The sequence below is a fragment of the Olea europaea genome, chromosome 13 (genome assembly GCF_002742605.1).
Source record: "Olea europaea var. sylvestris chromosome 13, O_europaea_v1, whole genome shotgun sequence".
Classification (NCBI taxonomy): domain Eukaryota; kingdom Viridiplantae; phylum Streptophyta; class Magnoliopsida; order Lamiales; family Oleaceae; genus Olea; species Olea europaea.
In genome coordinates this window covers 24364045-24376382 of record NC_036249.1, presented here as the reverse complement: position 1 = coordinate 24376382, position 12338 = coordinate 24364045, and the positions used below count along the sequence as shown (strand labels likewise).

At 38.5% G+C, this 12338-nt stretch overlaps 1 protein-coding gene across 1 annotated transcript; it reads left to right on the top strand.

Moving 5' to 3' along the window:
* The first annotated feature begins 9179 nt into the window (after positions 1 to 9179).
* LOC111407971 lies at positions 9180 to 9900 on the top strand. Its single transcript, XM_023037704.1, has one exon. The coding sequence runs from the start codon at positions 9411 to 9413 to the stop codon at positions 9696 to 9698; it is 288 nt and encodes a 95-aa protein (XP_022893472.1). The 5' UTR covers positions 9180 to 9410; the 3' UTR covers positions 9699 to 9900.
* Positions 9901 to 12338: the final 2438 nt, after the last annotated feature.

The window sequence follows — 12338 nt, the reverse complement described above, 5'->3', positions numbered from 1 at the left end:
TCAAACTCACTTAACTCGATTGCCCATTTCAACATCCTCCCAGAGGTCTCGAGCCGATGTAGGATCTGCTTGATAGGTTGGTCATTCATTACTTGCACCGTATGAGACTGAAAGTAAGGCCTCAGCTTTCTAACCGCTACAATCAATGCAAACACCAGCTGTTCAGCCAGGCTGTATCTTTCCTCCGCATCCCTTAATACTTGGCTCACATAGTAGACTGGTTTTTGCGCCTTTGAGAACTCTTTCACCAGCACCGCGCTGACTGCCCTTGGCGAGACTGCCAAGTAGAGACACAACACATCCTTGGGGCACGGGTTGGTCAAGATCGGGGGCTCTTGTAATGACTGCTTCAAGCTCCTAAGTGACTCTTCACATTCTTGGGTCCACTCAAAGTTGGAGGCGCCCCCTATAGCTTTGAAAAAGTGGTAGCATTTTTCCGCTGCCTAGCTCATGAAACGATTTAAGGCGGTTACCCGCCCTGTCAACTTCTGGACTTCCTTCCTGCTGGTGGGACTTTTCATATCTAGGATCGCCTGAATTTTGTCCAGGTTCACTTCGATCCCCCTTTGCGTGATCATGAATCCTAGGAATTTTCCCCCTGCAGTGCCAAAAACACACTTCTCTGGATTGAACCTTAACCTGTTTTGTCGGGCAACGTCAAACACTTTTTGCAAGCAAGTCACATGGTCATCTTCCTTAGCGCTCTTGACCACCATATCGTCAACATAGATTTCTACAACATCTCCAATCAGCCTACGGAAGACTTTGTTTACCATCCTCTGATATATCGCTCCTGCGTTTTTCAATCCAAACGGCATGGTCGTGTAACAGTACGTGCCAAAGTCAGTGATAAATGACGTCTTCTCTTGGTCGGACTCGGCCATTGAAATTTGATGATACCCCGAAAATGCATCTAGGAAGCTGAGCCTTTCGTGACTTGAAGTTGCGTCTACCAGTTGATCTATTCTGGGAAGCGGGTATGAGTCTTTTGGGCACACCTTATTCAACCCAGTATAATCTACACACATGCGCCACTTTCCGTTTGACTTTTTCACAAGTACAATGTTTGCCAACCACTCGAGGTACTGCACTTCTCGGATGAAACCCGCCTGTAGTAGTTTTTCTACCTCCATTCTGGCCGCAGCCTGCCTCTCAGGGGCGAGATTTCTTTTTTCTGCTTCACTGGCTTAACCTCTGGTTGGACACTGAGGCGGTGCTGCGCGACGGTCGGGCTAATTCCTAGGATATCCTCTGGGCCCCAAGCGAAGACATCCAAGTTACCGGCTAGACACCTTGCCAGTTTTTCCTTCTCTTCGGATCCCAAACTTGTTCCAACACTAAACTCCCGTCCTTCGGCAATAAAGATTTTTTCAATCATATCGAACGGTTCGATCTGCTCCCTCGAGAGTTCCACATCCAACATCATGACTGATGGTAGGGATGTAAACGAGCCGGGCCGAGCCGGCTCGCGAGCCTAAAATTTCGGCTCCGCAGCGACTACTGCCTTTCAAAGGCAGCAAGTTGCTGCCTTAAATATAAGGCAGCAGCTTGCTACCTTTTAAGGCAGCAGTTTTGCCTTTAAATTTTTTTTTTTTTTTTTTTTTTAAAGATCGCGAGCTCACGGGCCGGCTCGGGCAAAGCCCGTGTCCCCAAAATGGGGCTCGGCCCGAGCTTAGGCTCGGGTCTACCGAGCCCCGAGCCGAGCCGACTCGGGCTTTTCCCGAGCCGAGCCACGGGCGGCCCGAGCCGACGAGCCCGATTGCCATCCCTAACTGATGGTGAGCCTTTGGCTTGTATACTATCCACATAGCACTTTCTTGATGCCTGCTGGTCCCCTCGCACGCTCCCGATTCCCCTACTAGTTGGAAACTTCATAACTTGATGATAGGTCGATGGGACCGCGCCAGCTGCATTTAGTAATGGTCGGCCGTAGATAGCGTTGTAGGCCATGGGGGTCTTGACAACCAAGAAATTAGTCACGATGAACACTGTCGCTGGGTACATCCCTAGCGTGACTGAAAGCTCCACAGTCCCCTCCGGTATCACTGTTGCCCCTACAAAGCCTTGTAGGGGGGTAGTCACCATCTTTAACTTCTCTTGGGAAACTTTTAGACCCAAGAAGGCATCCCAGGTGAGGACATTTGCCGCACTTCCTCCGTCGACTAACACCCTTTTCATGTCAAAATTCTTTATATCGCCTACTATTACTAAGGCGTCATCATGGTGGTGCGTTACACCAATCAAGTCCCCTTCATCGAAAGTAATGCTCTGGTTGAATCTTGCTTTTTTCTGAATAGAGCAAACCCTACGGAACGCGCATAGCTCTTTCTAACCGAATTTGAGTCGCCACCTGATGCTATTCCTCCGATGATCATGTTTATCACTCCTGCCCTCGATGGGGATGGACCTTCGAGCCTTTGCTTGCCCTTGTCATTTTTCACATATTAGCCAATAGTCCCGTCTTAGCAGGCGCTCAATTTCTTCCTTTAATTGTAGGCATTCTTTGGTATCATGCTCGTGATCTCTGTGAAAATGGCAGTATTTACTTTGATTTCTCTTGCCGGAAGGAGTTAGCATCGGTTTAGGCCATTCGAGCTCTTTCATGTGCTGTATCTCCATAAATAACTTTGTACGTGGAATGTTCAAAGGGGTGGGTGTCTTGACCTCCTCTCGCTTCTGCCTGACCGACCGGTCTTGGGCATAACCTTTGTTCATGCGTTCATTCTTCGGCTTGTTCTTATCAGTATGCTTTTGTTCGTCATATGCTTTTCGCTTATGAACTTCCGCCTCCCTTCCATCCCTGAGATTTTTAGTTATCTTCTCTGTTTCCTCCGCATCGACATACTTGTCTTCCTTCTTCAATAGGTCATGCATCGATTCTGGGGGGGTTCTTGGAGAGTGACATCTTAAAGGCCCGATTTCGCGTTCCATTCATCAAGGCGGTAACCACTACGGACATTTGTAGGTCTCTTATGCCAAGAGTTGCCCGGCTGAACCTAGATAAGTATTCCTGCAATGACTCGTCCTTGTCCTGTACAACCTGCATCAACCTAATAGCTGTCTTTCTCTTTCTCTTGCTGCTTAGGAAGTAAGCTACAAAACTCCTGGAGAGCTCATCAAATGACTTGATAGACCGCGGGGCCAAGGTCGCTACCCAGTCCCTAGCCTCCCTCCTGAGTGTGGGGGGACAAGATTGGCACATCACCGCGTCCAGGGCGGCATAAAGTCTCATCAGATCTACGAAGGTTCGCAAGTGGTCAAGCGGGTCCGTGACTCCGTCATATGCTTCTATCATGGGCTGTTTGAAACCTTTAGGCAAGGGGACAGCCATGATTTTCGGTGCGGACGGGTCTTCCTCTAAAACCATCTGTCTCTGCCTATCCTTTCTCTTGGACAAGGCATCATCTATCTCCTGGGCCATGATTTCCTCCATCTTTTGTTCCAGGTCTATCATGGTTTGCGGGGGCTGTTGAGCTTCGATCTTTGGGGCTCCCGCATCTCCCACCCCCCGGCGAGAGATGGGCGGGACAACCGCTGGTGGCACTTGAGCCGGTTGCTGGCTCGTCATTTCCGTCGGGCTCAATGGAGAGACAGTGGCTCTCTGCAACTAGTCCTGTAGGAGTGTCATCATTGCTGCCAACTGAGTCTCCAAAGCGCTGAATTGACTCTGCGTCACATACTGCGGGGGCGGCGGCGGCTCACGTCCCCTTGCAACTGACTCCGACTCCGCCGTATTCCCGACCAGGTGAGTATCACTCCTTGTTCGTCTTCTTGACATGGCTTTTTAGTTCAAATAGTTTCCCACAGATGGCGCCAATGAGATGGTGGTGGATCGACACCCTCCTATTTGCCTGGTAGTGCTCGGCGTTTCGTCTACTCCGTCCAGTATATATGACCTGAAAAATGAAGGCGGGGCTTCCTCTCCCGTTTTACCTCCGGTGTGAGAATTAGTTTATAGGCTTGGAAAATGTGATTGGAATTCTAATGGTGAAAAAGAGAGATAGAGAGAGAGAGAGAGAGCCTTCTACCTGTGTCGCGTCCGGAGGTATTTATAGACATTAGGGGCCGGATAACTGCTGGATGGATGTGGTGCCACGTGTCCCACGTTGGTGTTCCCACTATGCCCACGTTCTGAGTGGGGGTCTCTAGTTTCCCGCCTGGAGATTATTTCCGTATTAGCGGCCATGGAACCTAGTTAATTCACTAGGAGTTTTATGGTTAAGTGTTTGGATAGGCAGTCTCATGCCAGTTGTAGACCTTGCATAGTGGTAGAGCGCCTCTAGAAGGTCGTCATCCTCGCGTAGTGGTAGAGCGCCCCTAGGGGGGTCGACGACCTCGCGTAGTGGTAGAGCGCCCCCTGAAAGTAGTGGTAGAGCGCCCCTAGGGGGTCAACGACCTCGCGTCGAAGTGCTGTGATCCATCTTGCTTGCCGTCGATGGTGGTTTCCTCTACCAACCTATATCACATATGTTTAGAAAGTATTTGCCTAATTTTCTATTTTTGTAGAATAAGAAGGTACACAAAAATACCAATTGAATCGATTTGTTCATGCAGGTTCTCCATATCTCACATAGTCCAAGTTGTCTTGTTTAGTTATATCCCCTCTTATTGTGAGTAACCGAACCATTAGGTTTGATATTTATTCTACCATAATCTCGCTAGTGGTACCCACCGACCTAAAGTGGAAATTGTCATCATTCTTCGAAAATCAAATTACGGTTTCGAAAATAAGTAGAAATAAGTAACTAAGACCAACTTAGGTAAATTTCAATTTCAAATTTCATCACTTCTTCACGTTCATTAAAAGTGCATACAAAAATCATATCTTAGAGTGTGTTTGATTGACATGGAAAATATCATCTAGAAAAAAAAATATTTTTCATCTTTTGTAGAAAATAAAAACCACCTCTACCCAAGGAAAATGTTATCCTTAAAAACAAGGAAAATTAGGCATATTTTCAAAAGTTGAAAAATGATTTCCATGGAAAAAAAAATAGCAATCAAACACTCTAAGTAGGAATTTGAGTGGAAAATTAATATTTTCCATGGAAAAGAAATGTAATCAAACACACCCTTAATGTATCTTCAACGGAATCACTGCAGGGCATACCAACATACCACTATATCATGTCATAAAATTATTATATGAAAAAACATGTATTTAACTTTGTAATCTAAATTCATTATTACTGTTATCGTATTTAGGGTGCTACATTTTAATAATGTAGAAGATCGGTTACAGACTTCATGGCATGGTGGTCAACTAAACAATTTTCGTTAATTTGCAGGACGGTAAATGATGAAATTGAATAGAGTCGTGAATTTGGTATTAAATTGAAATTAATTACTTAATTGAAACAAAATAAAATTTAGCAACCCACTTGACATTTTATTAAAAGTTCAAGGATGTCAAAATGAAATTTAATTACCCCATCCCCGTTTCCTGACATATGATAATGATTGGGCCGTTACGTTAGATTTTTGTTCCATGATTTAAGGTCTACTTATTCATAAATCGGGTGATAACTCAACTTATTAATATTAATAATATTATTATTTAACTCTCTTTATCTTGTCTCTCCTTGATCTCCTTTCTCTTTCTCTATACCACATACAATCAAATTGGGGACGTCTGTGGACGGCAAATCGATGGACGATGACGATCTACCCAACACCGTGCAGCCTTTAATTCAGCCTCGCTGCAGAGATAAGTATCAAGCGGCACCTCTATTTTGGGAATGGGTTTCATAAAACAATTCTTTACTACTAATCTAAATTGCAAAGGATGGTAGTAAATGGGAGCTACAAAAGTGTGAAGAAGAAATTTAACATGAAGAAATGGGTTGTCAGAATTAAATTGGAGGATCACACGAGTGCTGGGCTTCCAATTTGATACCGTTGCCATTGACTTTCTGGGCTTCTGATTTGAGGAGTGTTGGGCTTTTGATTGTTGTGTTTTTTTTATTTATTATTATTTTATTTTATTTTGGGTTGATTGGTGGTAATAAGTAAAGTCGTTGCTTCTCCCTCTATTTTGTTGGTTTTTATTGATTGTTGGTGTGGTTATGGTGTCGATGGTGGTGGAGTGATTGTGGTTTGCAAATAGTGTTGGTATTGTTGACGATGGTCACATGTTCATAAAATGTAGTGTGGCTTGTGAACATAAATCAGTTATTTGTGACCAATTTATTTAATCAGTGGCTTGTGAGCATTGATCTGTAACATGTGAACATTGATCTATGACCTTTGCACGATGACCTATGACATATGAACTGATAACATGTCCTCATATCTTTGTGCACTTGTCACAGATCACATGTTATAGTTCACAATTCACGGGTTATAGTTCACAAGTTACAGATCACCATTCACATGTCACATGTCTTTGTGCACTGATAACAAGTCACAGATTCAAGTTCACAGGTCAGAGTAATACAGTTCGTACATTATAGGTCATATGTAACAATTCACAAGTTACATATCATTTTGTATGTGTAACAGATCAATATCTACAACTCACTGATCTAAAGAGATTTGGTCATATGCCATTGAATCAATAGGACTGATAAATTTCCAAAGGCCTTAAATCTAAGAGAACTAGTAACAAGCCATTGGATCAACATCACAGGTAAAAATTTACATGTTTAAATCATACCGTCACAAATTTACATCGAATTTGATGATAAATCAAATATCTGAATAAATTTTACACTCCATTGATGCCAACTAATTGTTCAAATTGAAGCTCAATAAGATAATTTGTCAATTCTTGTCTATATTTTACTAAATTTAAAATCCAAACAAGTCGTTATCCTTGAAATACAATATTCAAGGATATCGAATCGAGTGGATGCCGATAGCTACAAGAGGGGATTATGACGAATGGATACAAATAACATAGCTGGGCGAGTCTGTAAAGGGACTGGAGAGATATTGGAGTAAGTCGAGATATTGAGATTAATATTTATTAGATATATGAAATTTATTAATTAACACTTGAGTTTGGGATTTTTAAACTTTTTTCTTAAAATTGAATTGGGGTATAGTTAAGACCTGAGTTATGTATTCTTCCCTTATTTATTAACCCCCAACATATATTCACTCACATTTTACTATCCAATTAATTAATTAATTATTTGATTAATTTCCTTTTAACCTATTCACATTCATGCAAACATGGTACCACTCCTCCTAACTCCCAACTTATTATCCTAATCATGCAATAAACTAATTAAATCCTTTGATTGTGATTAAACTAATTAATCCTTATTTTCTTTTCGATTAATTTCCTAACTCGTAACTAAACAAAACCATTTCAAGCCCAACTACAACGTAACATGATGAAGAATCCTTTTTTTTTTTTTAAATTGTAATCAGGCGATCAACCACTAAATCGATAGACATATAAAGAACGCTAGCATCCTTCCATGTCGTATTCAGGTTATCTTGTAACAAAAACACATAAAAGAATGGCCACAGAACACGAAAATCTGCACTGACGATGGGAGAAAGTACATGTCTCCATTCAGGGCAATGTCGCTCAGCTTTGGTTTACTTTGCATTCTTACAATATACAGCTTGGAAAAGAAGTAACTATCCTATCTTTCATCATAGCTTTTGTTTGAAATGGACAGAGCGATGCAAACAACTGTAGAGGTCGTAGATAAATCATGTAGAAAATAAACAAACTAAAACATGAGTCAAACTCTCAAACGTATTTAGTGTGCATTATTCTAATATCGTATAATCCACCTTATCATAATAGAACTGAATAGTCTGGACAAAGTACACCGAAATCTTGATCTTTTCTTTATTTTTATTTAGTATTGCACAATCCACTATACCAGTCGAATATTTTACATTTAGCAAAATAAATTTCATAAAATAACAACCAAAGAGTGGTATCAATTAGATGTGTCACATTGTCTTTGGATATATATGACAACACCCCACATGTGCATGCACACCCCCCACTTAAAATAAAATAGTACTAACTCAATACGTGGATTCTACGAGGAGTGTATCACTAAAGTAGATCGCGTAGTGGCAAACCAGTGAACTATTTAGCCCACTACAAAAGTCGTTAATCAAACGGCACATCGGTTTGTCGTTTTGATATAAACGCGGACAGCACACGGGATCTTCAAAGTTAAAACTGTGGTTGATAATATGCGCGACTATAGTTTAACTAGAATTGCAGTTTCATACCCTTCTTGTTTATCAAATGTTTCAATTACATCCTTCAATGTTATTTTTTTCTTTTCTATTTTAAACACATTGACATTGTTTTCAGTAATAATTAAAAATAATTATATGCATAAGTTCTACTCATGATCACCATCTAATGTGAAAGTAGAGATTGTCATGTTGTCCAATTAATTAAAATACATTCGAGTTTTACTAGACTACGTGACAACGATCCAACTAATTCATTAGATGGACATCATGAGCACTACTAAATAGCATTGCTGAATAATTAATCAAGCCAAGAAATTTAAAGTTTAGAAAGTAAAGAAAATTGTCGTGGTTAAAATATCATATTTTTCATTTAGTTCATCCTGATCTAGTGTCTTATATTTGCTTAATATATTTTTGGTGTTGAAATATTTCAAATTCAATATAGTTTGAATTTTTTGATTTAGTCCTCTTTTGGCACCCATTAAATTTCATTCCATTACATTTTCTTCTCTCCTATTTTCAACAGCACAATCTTTCATAAAAGTATGTTACACGTAAATCGAAATTTTTTCATTATTTTTCAATCACTCATTCTTCACAAAAATACTATTCCACACATTTTTATTTTTCCAAAAATGGGAGCCAAACGGGGGCTTAGATTGATGGACACGAGTTTGGAATACTTCAAGAGTATTAATGTAAATTTAATGATTCGTTGAATATTAAAGTTGCAATTGAATCAACATAATATTTTTCTTTCTTCTACACGTTTGACAAAAGAGAACTGCATAATATCTTATACTTGTAAAACGATTTGTATAACAAGGAAAGTTCCTGCTCAAAATTGTAGGACCCACCAAGTTTGGACCACCCTAAAAGTATGGAGTCAATTTTTGAAACAAGAACTCTTCAATGATATTTCTCTAGAATTATGGGCCACAAGTGCAATTAATACAAAACCTTTCTTATAAAGAAAAGTCACAAACGAAAGGTAAAACAACCCCTCACGCTCCTCACACGCGCCGTCGTCTTACGGCTCATCCTCGTTTGCTTCCACCACCTCTTCAACCTTCACCACCGCCCGCTCTCTCCAGAGGCCTACTTCACCCACCCGCGTAAATATCCGTAACTATACTAACCGCTCCGTTCGTTTCACCACCTCCCCGAACCAATCGATCTCCGTGTCGAGCCGGGAGAATCCTCGGGTCGCAGCCGGCCAGAAGAGGACCTGTATGTGCTCCCCAACCAACCATCCCGGTTCGTTCCGTTGCAGCTTACACAAAGGATTCGCGAGCCAAAATTCAGTTCATTCTCAAACGGCGTCGTCTCCAATGCGGTTGAACATGCGCCGTTCCGCCATGACGAATTCTCTGGTGAGGATAGGTACTGTGGAAGGAGATTTAGTAAAGAGGGCTTTGGCGACGTTGATTCGCCCCTCCTCCCACCAGCAGCGCCGCCGCGCCGGCTTCCAGCCACGGAAAAGCCGGCTTTCCGTCATGTGTAAGGCTGAAGATCATTGAACGGTGATAAATTAAGTAACGGCTGATGGTGGCGGAGCGGTTGTGATGACGTCACTTTGACGAAACGAACGGAACGGTTTTTTTTTGGTACTCCGGAATCCGATAGGATCCGAAACCTTGTTCCTGAGTAATCAATGTTCGTGTACAGATATTTTATGCGTTCTCATAAATATAATTACCTGCTGCAATTAATTTTCCCAAATCTATTCTTAACTTCAGCTTAATTATCAGATTAACAATTCTAATTATTGACTGGACTTAATTTGAAAAATAATCTGAATTTAAATTACAATAAAAATTCATAATTGTATTTTTCCGTTGATTATCTCGATTCCGATGAATTTATCCATTTGACACACGCTTTCCTGCAGACTTCGTTTTATTATACGTATATATATTGTGGCATATTCACGTATAATTCTACTTTATGACTTTTTTTTTTTTTAATGAGTTGTTTTAATTTCTTTTGATTGTGCATTTCTTTTATTAATTATGTTTATTGTATTTTACATTTTATAAATTCATTTGAATTTTTGTGTTGATGTTAACTGATCCTTTTATTTTGTATCTTTGCAGGTATCTTCCATCGTTTGGACAGGGAGGCGAAATGGTGGACTATACGTTATATGATACAAAGATAAAGTTATATAAAAAAATAATGGTGGACATGAAAATTTAATTATTACAGCTCTAAAATTCTATGGTTAGTTGTATTCTAAAAATTCTACCGTCTATTGAAATTATAATTAGAAAAATAATTTAAAATTTCCAATGGATATCAGAAACAAAATTAAGCAAATAAATTTAATTTATTAACAAAGAAAATAAAAATAGGTCAATAAATAAAAGAGTTAAATTCATCAATGACCATTCAACTTTATATTTAATGTCATTATGGTCATCCAATTTTATTTTATTTCATTTCATAATAACCATCCAACTTTATATTTAGTGTCATTATAGCCACAAAATATGATTTTATTGCACCATAGCTACCCAATTAAATATAATTTTATCATGGTCATCCAATTTCATGTAACATTTTCCTACGGCCGTTCAATTTTTTTTCATCATTTTCACTAATTTTAAAGGGGCTAAAACGTAATGGGAAAATGCACTTGAACAACTCTCTGGACATCCAGGTGGTTGTTCCACCAGCAAGGCCCAAACGTAATTTTCTATTATATATATATATAATAAATTAAAAAATAAAAAATAAAAGATTTTTTAGCCTACGTTTGAACCCAATTATTTGGCCCAAAAAAATGAAAAATTATACCATTATCAATCATTTTCAGTCGCAATTGTAGACCTCTTGTTTCACGTATGGGACCCGGCTGAGGTTGTAACAATCACATTTTTCATTTTAGTGGAATGGAAAATATGGCTCAAACAGGGACTTATTTTAAAAACGTATATTTTAAAATAAATTTTTATTTTATTTTATTTTATTTTTCTAAGCAATTTTTTAAATAACTTTTATTTTATTTTTAATTTATTTTAAATATATAATACAAAGTTATCATTTTTCCCTTTTTCCCCTTTTAAATTTAGTGAAAAATGATGAAAAGAAGTTGAGTGACCATGATGGAATATTATATGAAATTGGGTGGCTACAGTAAGAAGTCATATTAAATTGGGTGTCCATGATCAAATTAAATAGCCATTGTGGCACTAATTATAAAGTTGGGTGACCATGATGATACAAAATTAAATTGAGTAGCAATAAGACACAAAGTATAAAGTTGTGTGGTCATTGATTAGATTTAACCCTAAAATTTTTGCATATAACGAATTATGTTTGAATCCTCGATCATAAAATTGTCACGAGCACTGATCGAATATCTGTTATTGACGGTATTCCTATCGCTAAATCATTTATGCTGCAAATTAGCTTTTGAAAATTGAACCAGGGTAAAAAGACTTGATTGATGTCAAGTATTTTAAAGTTGAAGGTGTAGGTTTTTTAGGACTTCATCTCTTTTTCTAATTTTCTTTTCTCTAACTTTACATTTAAAATTTGTTTTATTTCTTATTTTTATTGTCTGTATTGTTTAATTTTGTGAAAATTTTGGTCAAATAATTAAACTTTGATGTCAAACTCAACATTATGTTGAGCTTAATAATCATGTCAATTTTTTCCATTAGTTTGATTAGTAGAAATGTAATAACAATTAGTGCCCGTTTGATTGCAAGAATGAAATTTGGGTGGAAAGAAAACGAATTTTAAATAATTGAATTGCCTAAAACTTATTTTATTGGGAATTGACAATTCAATGTATTTGATTGGTATAATTTTTTACATGAAAAATATTTAAGTTTTGAATCTTTTGGTGTTCGTTTAACTTTGTTTTCTATAAAATTGTCAATTAAAGGGACATAGGCTATGTTTGAGCCACATTTTTTTCAAAAAAATATATTTTTAAATAGTGATTTGATATCATTTCAACTTCACATTCTTCAATAAAATAATATTACACGTAGATTCAAAACTTTTCTTTATTTTTTAACCACACATTTTTCATCAATACACTATTCAAAAATGCATTCTTAAGAATATAATGTGGATCAAACAAGGGCATAATTTGTTACAATTGTGGGTAGAATTTGTTTCCATTGCCCAAAAAAAAAAAAAAAAAA

Coding starts and splice junctions, on each gene's coding strand:
- LOC111407971 (XM_023037704.1), top strand. CDS start 9,411: ATGTGCTCCCCAACCAACCATCCCGGTTCGTTCCGTTGCAGCTTACAC.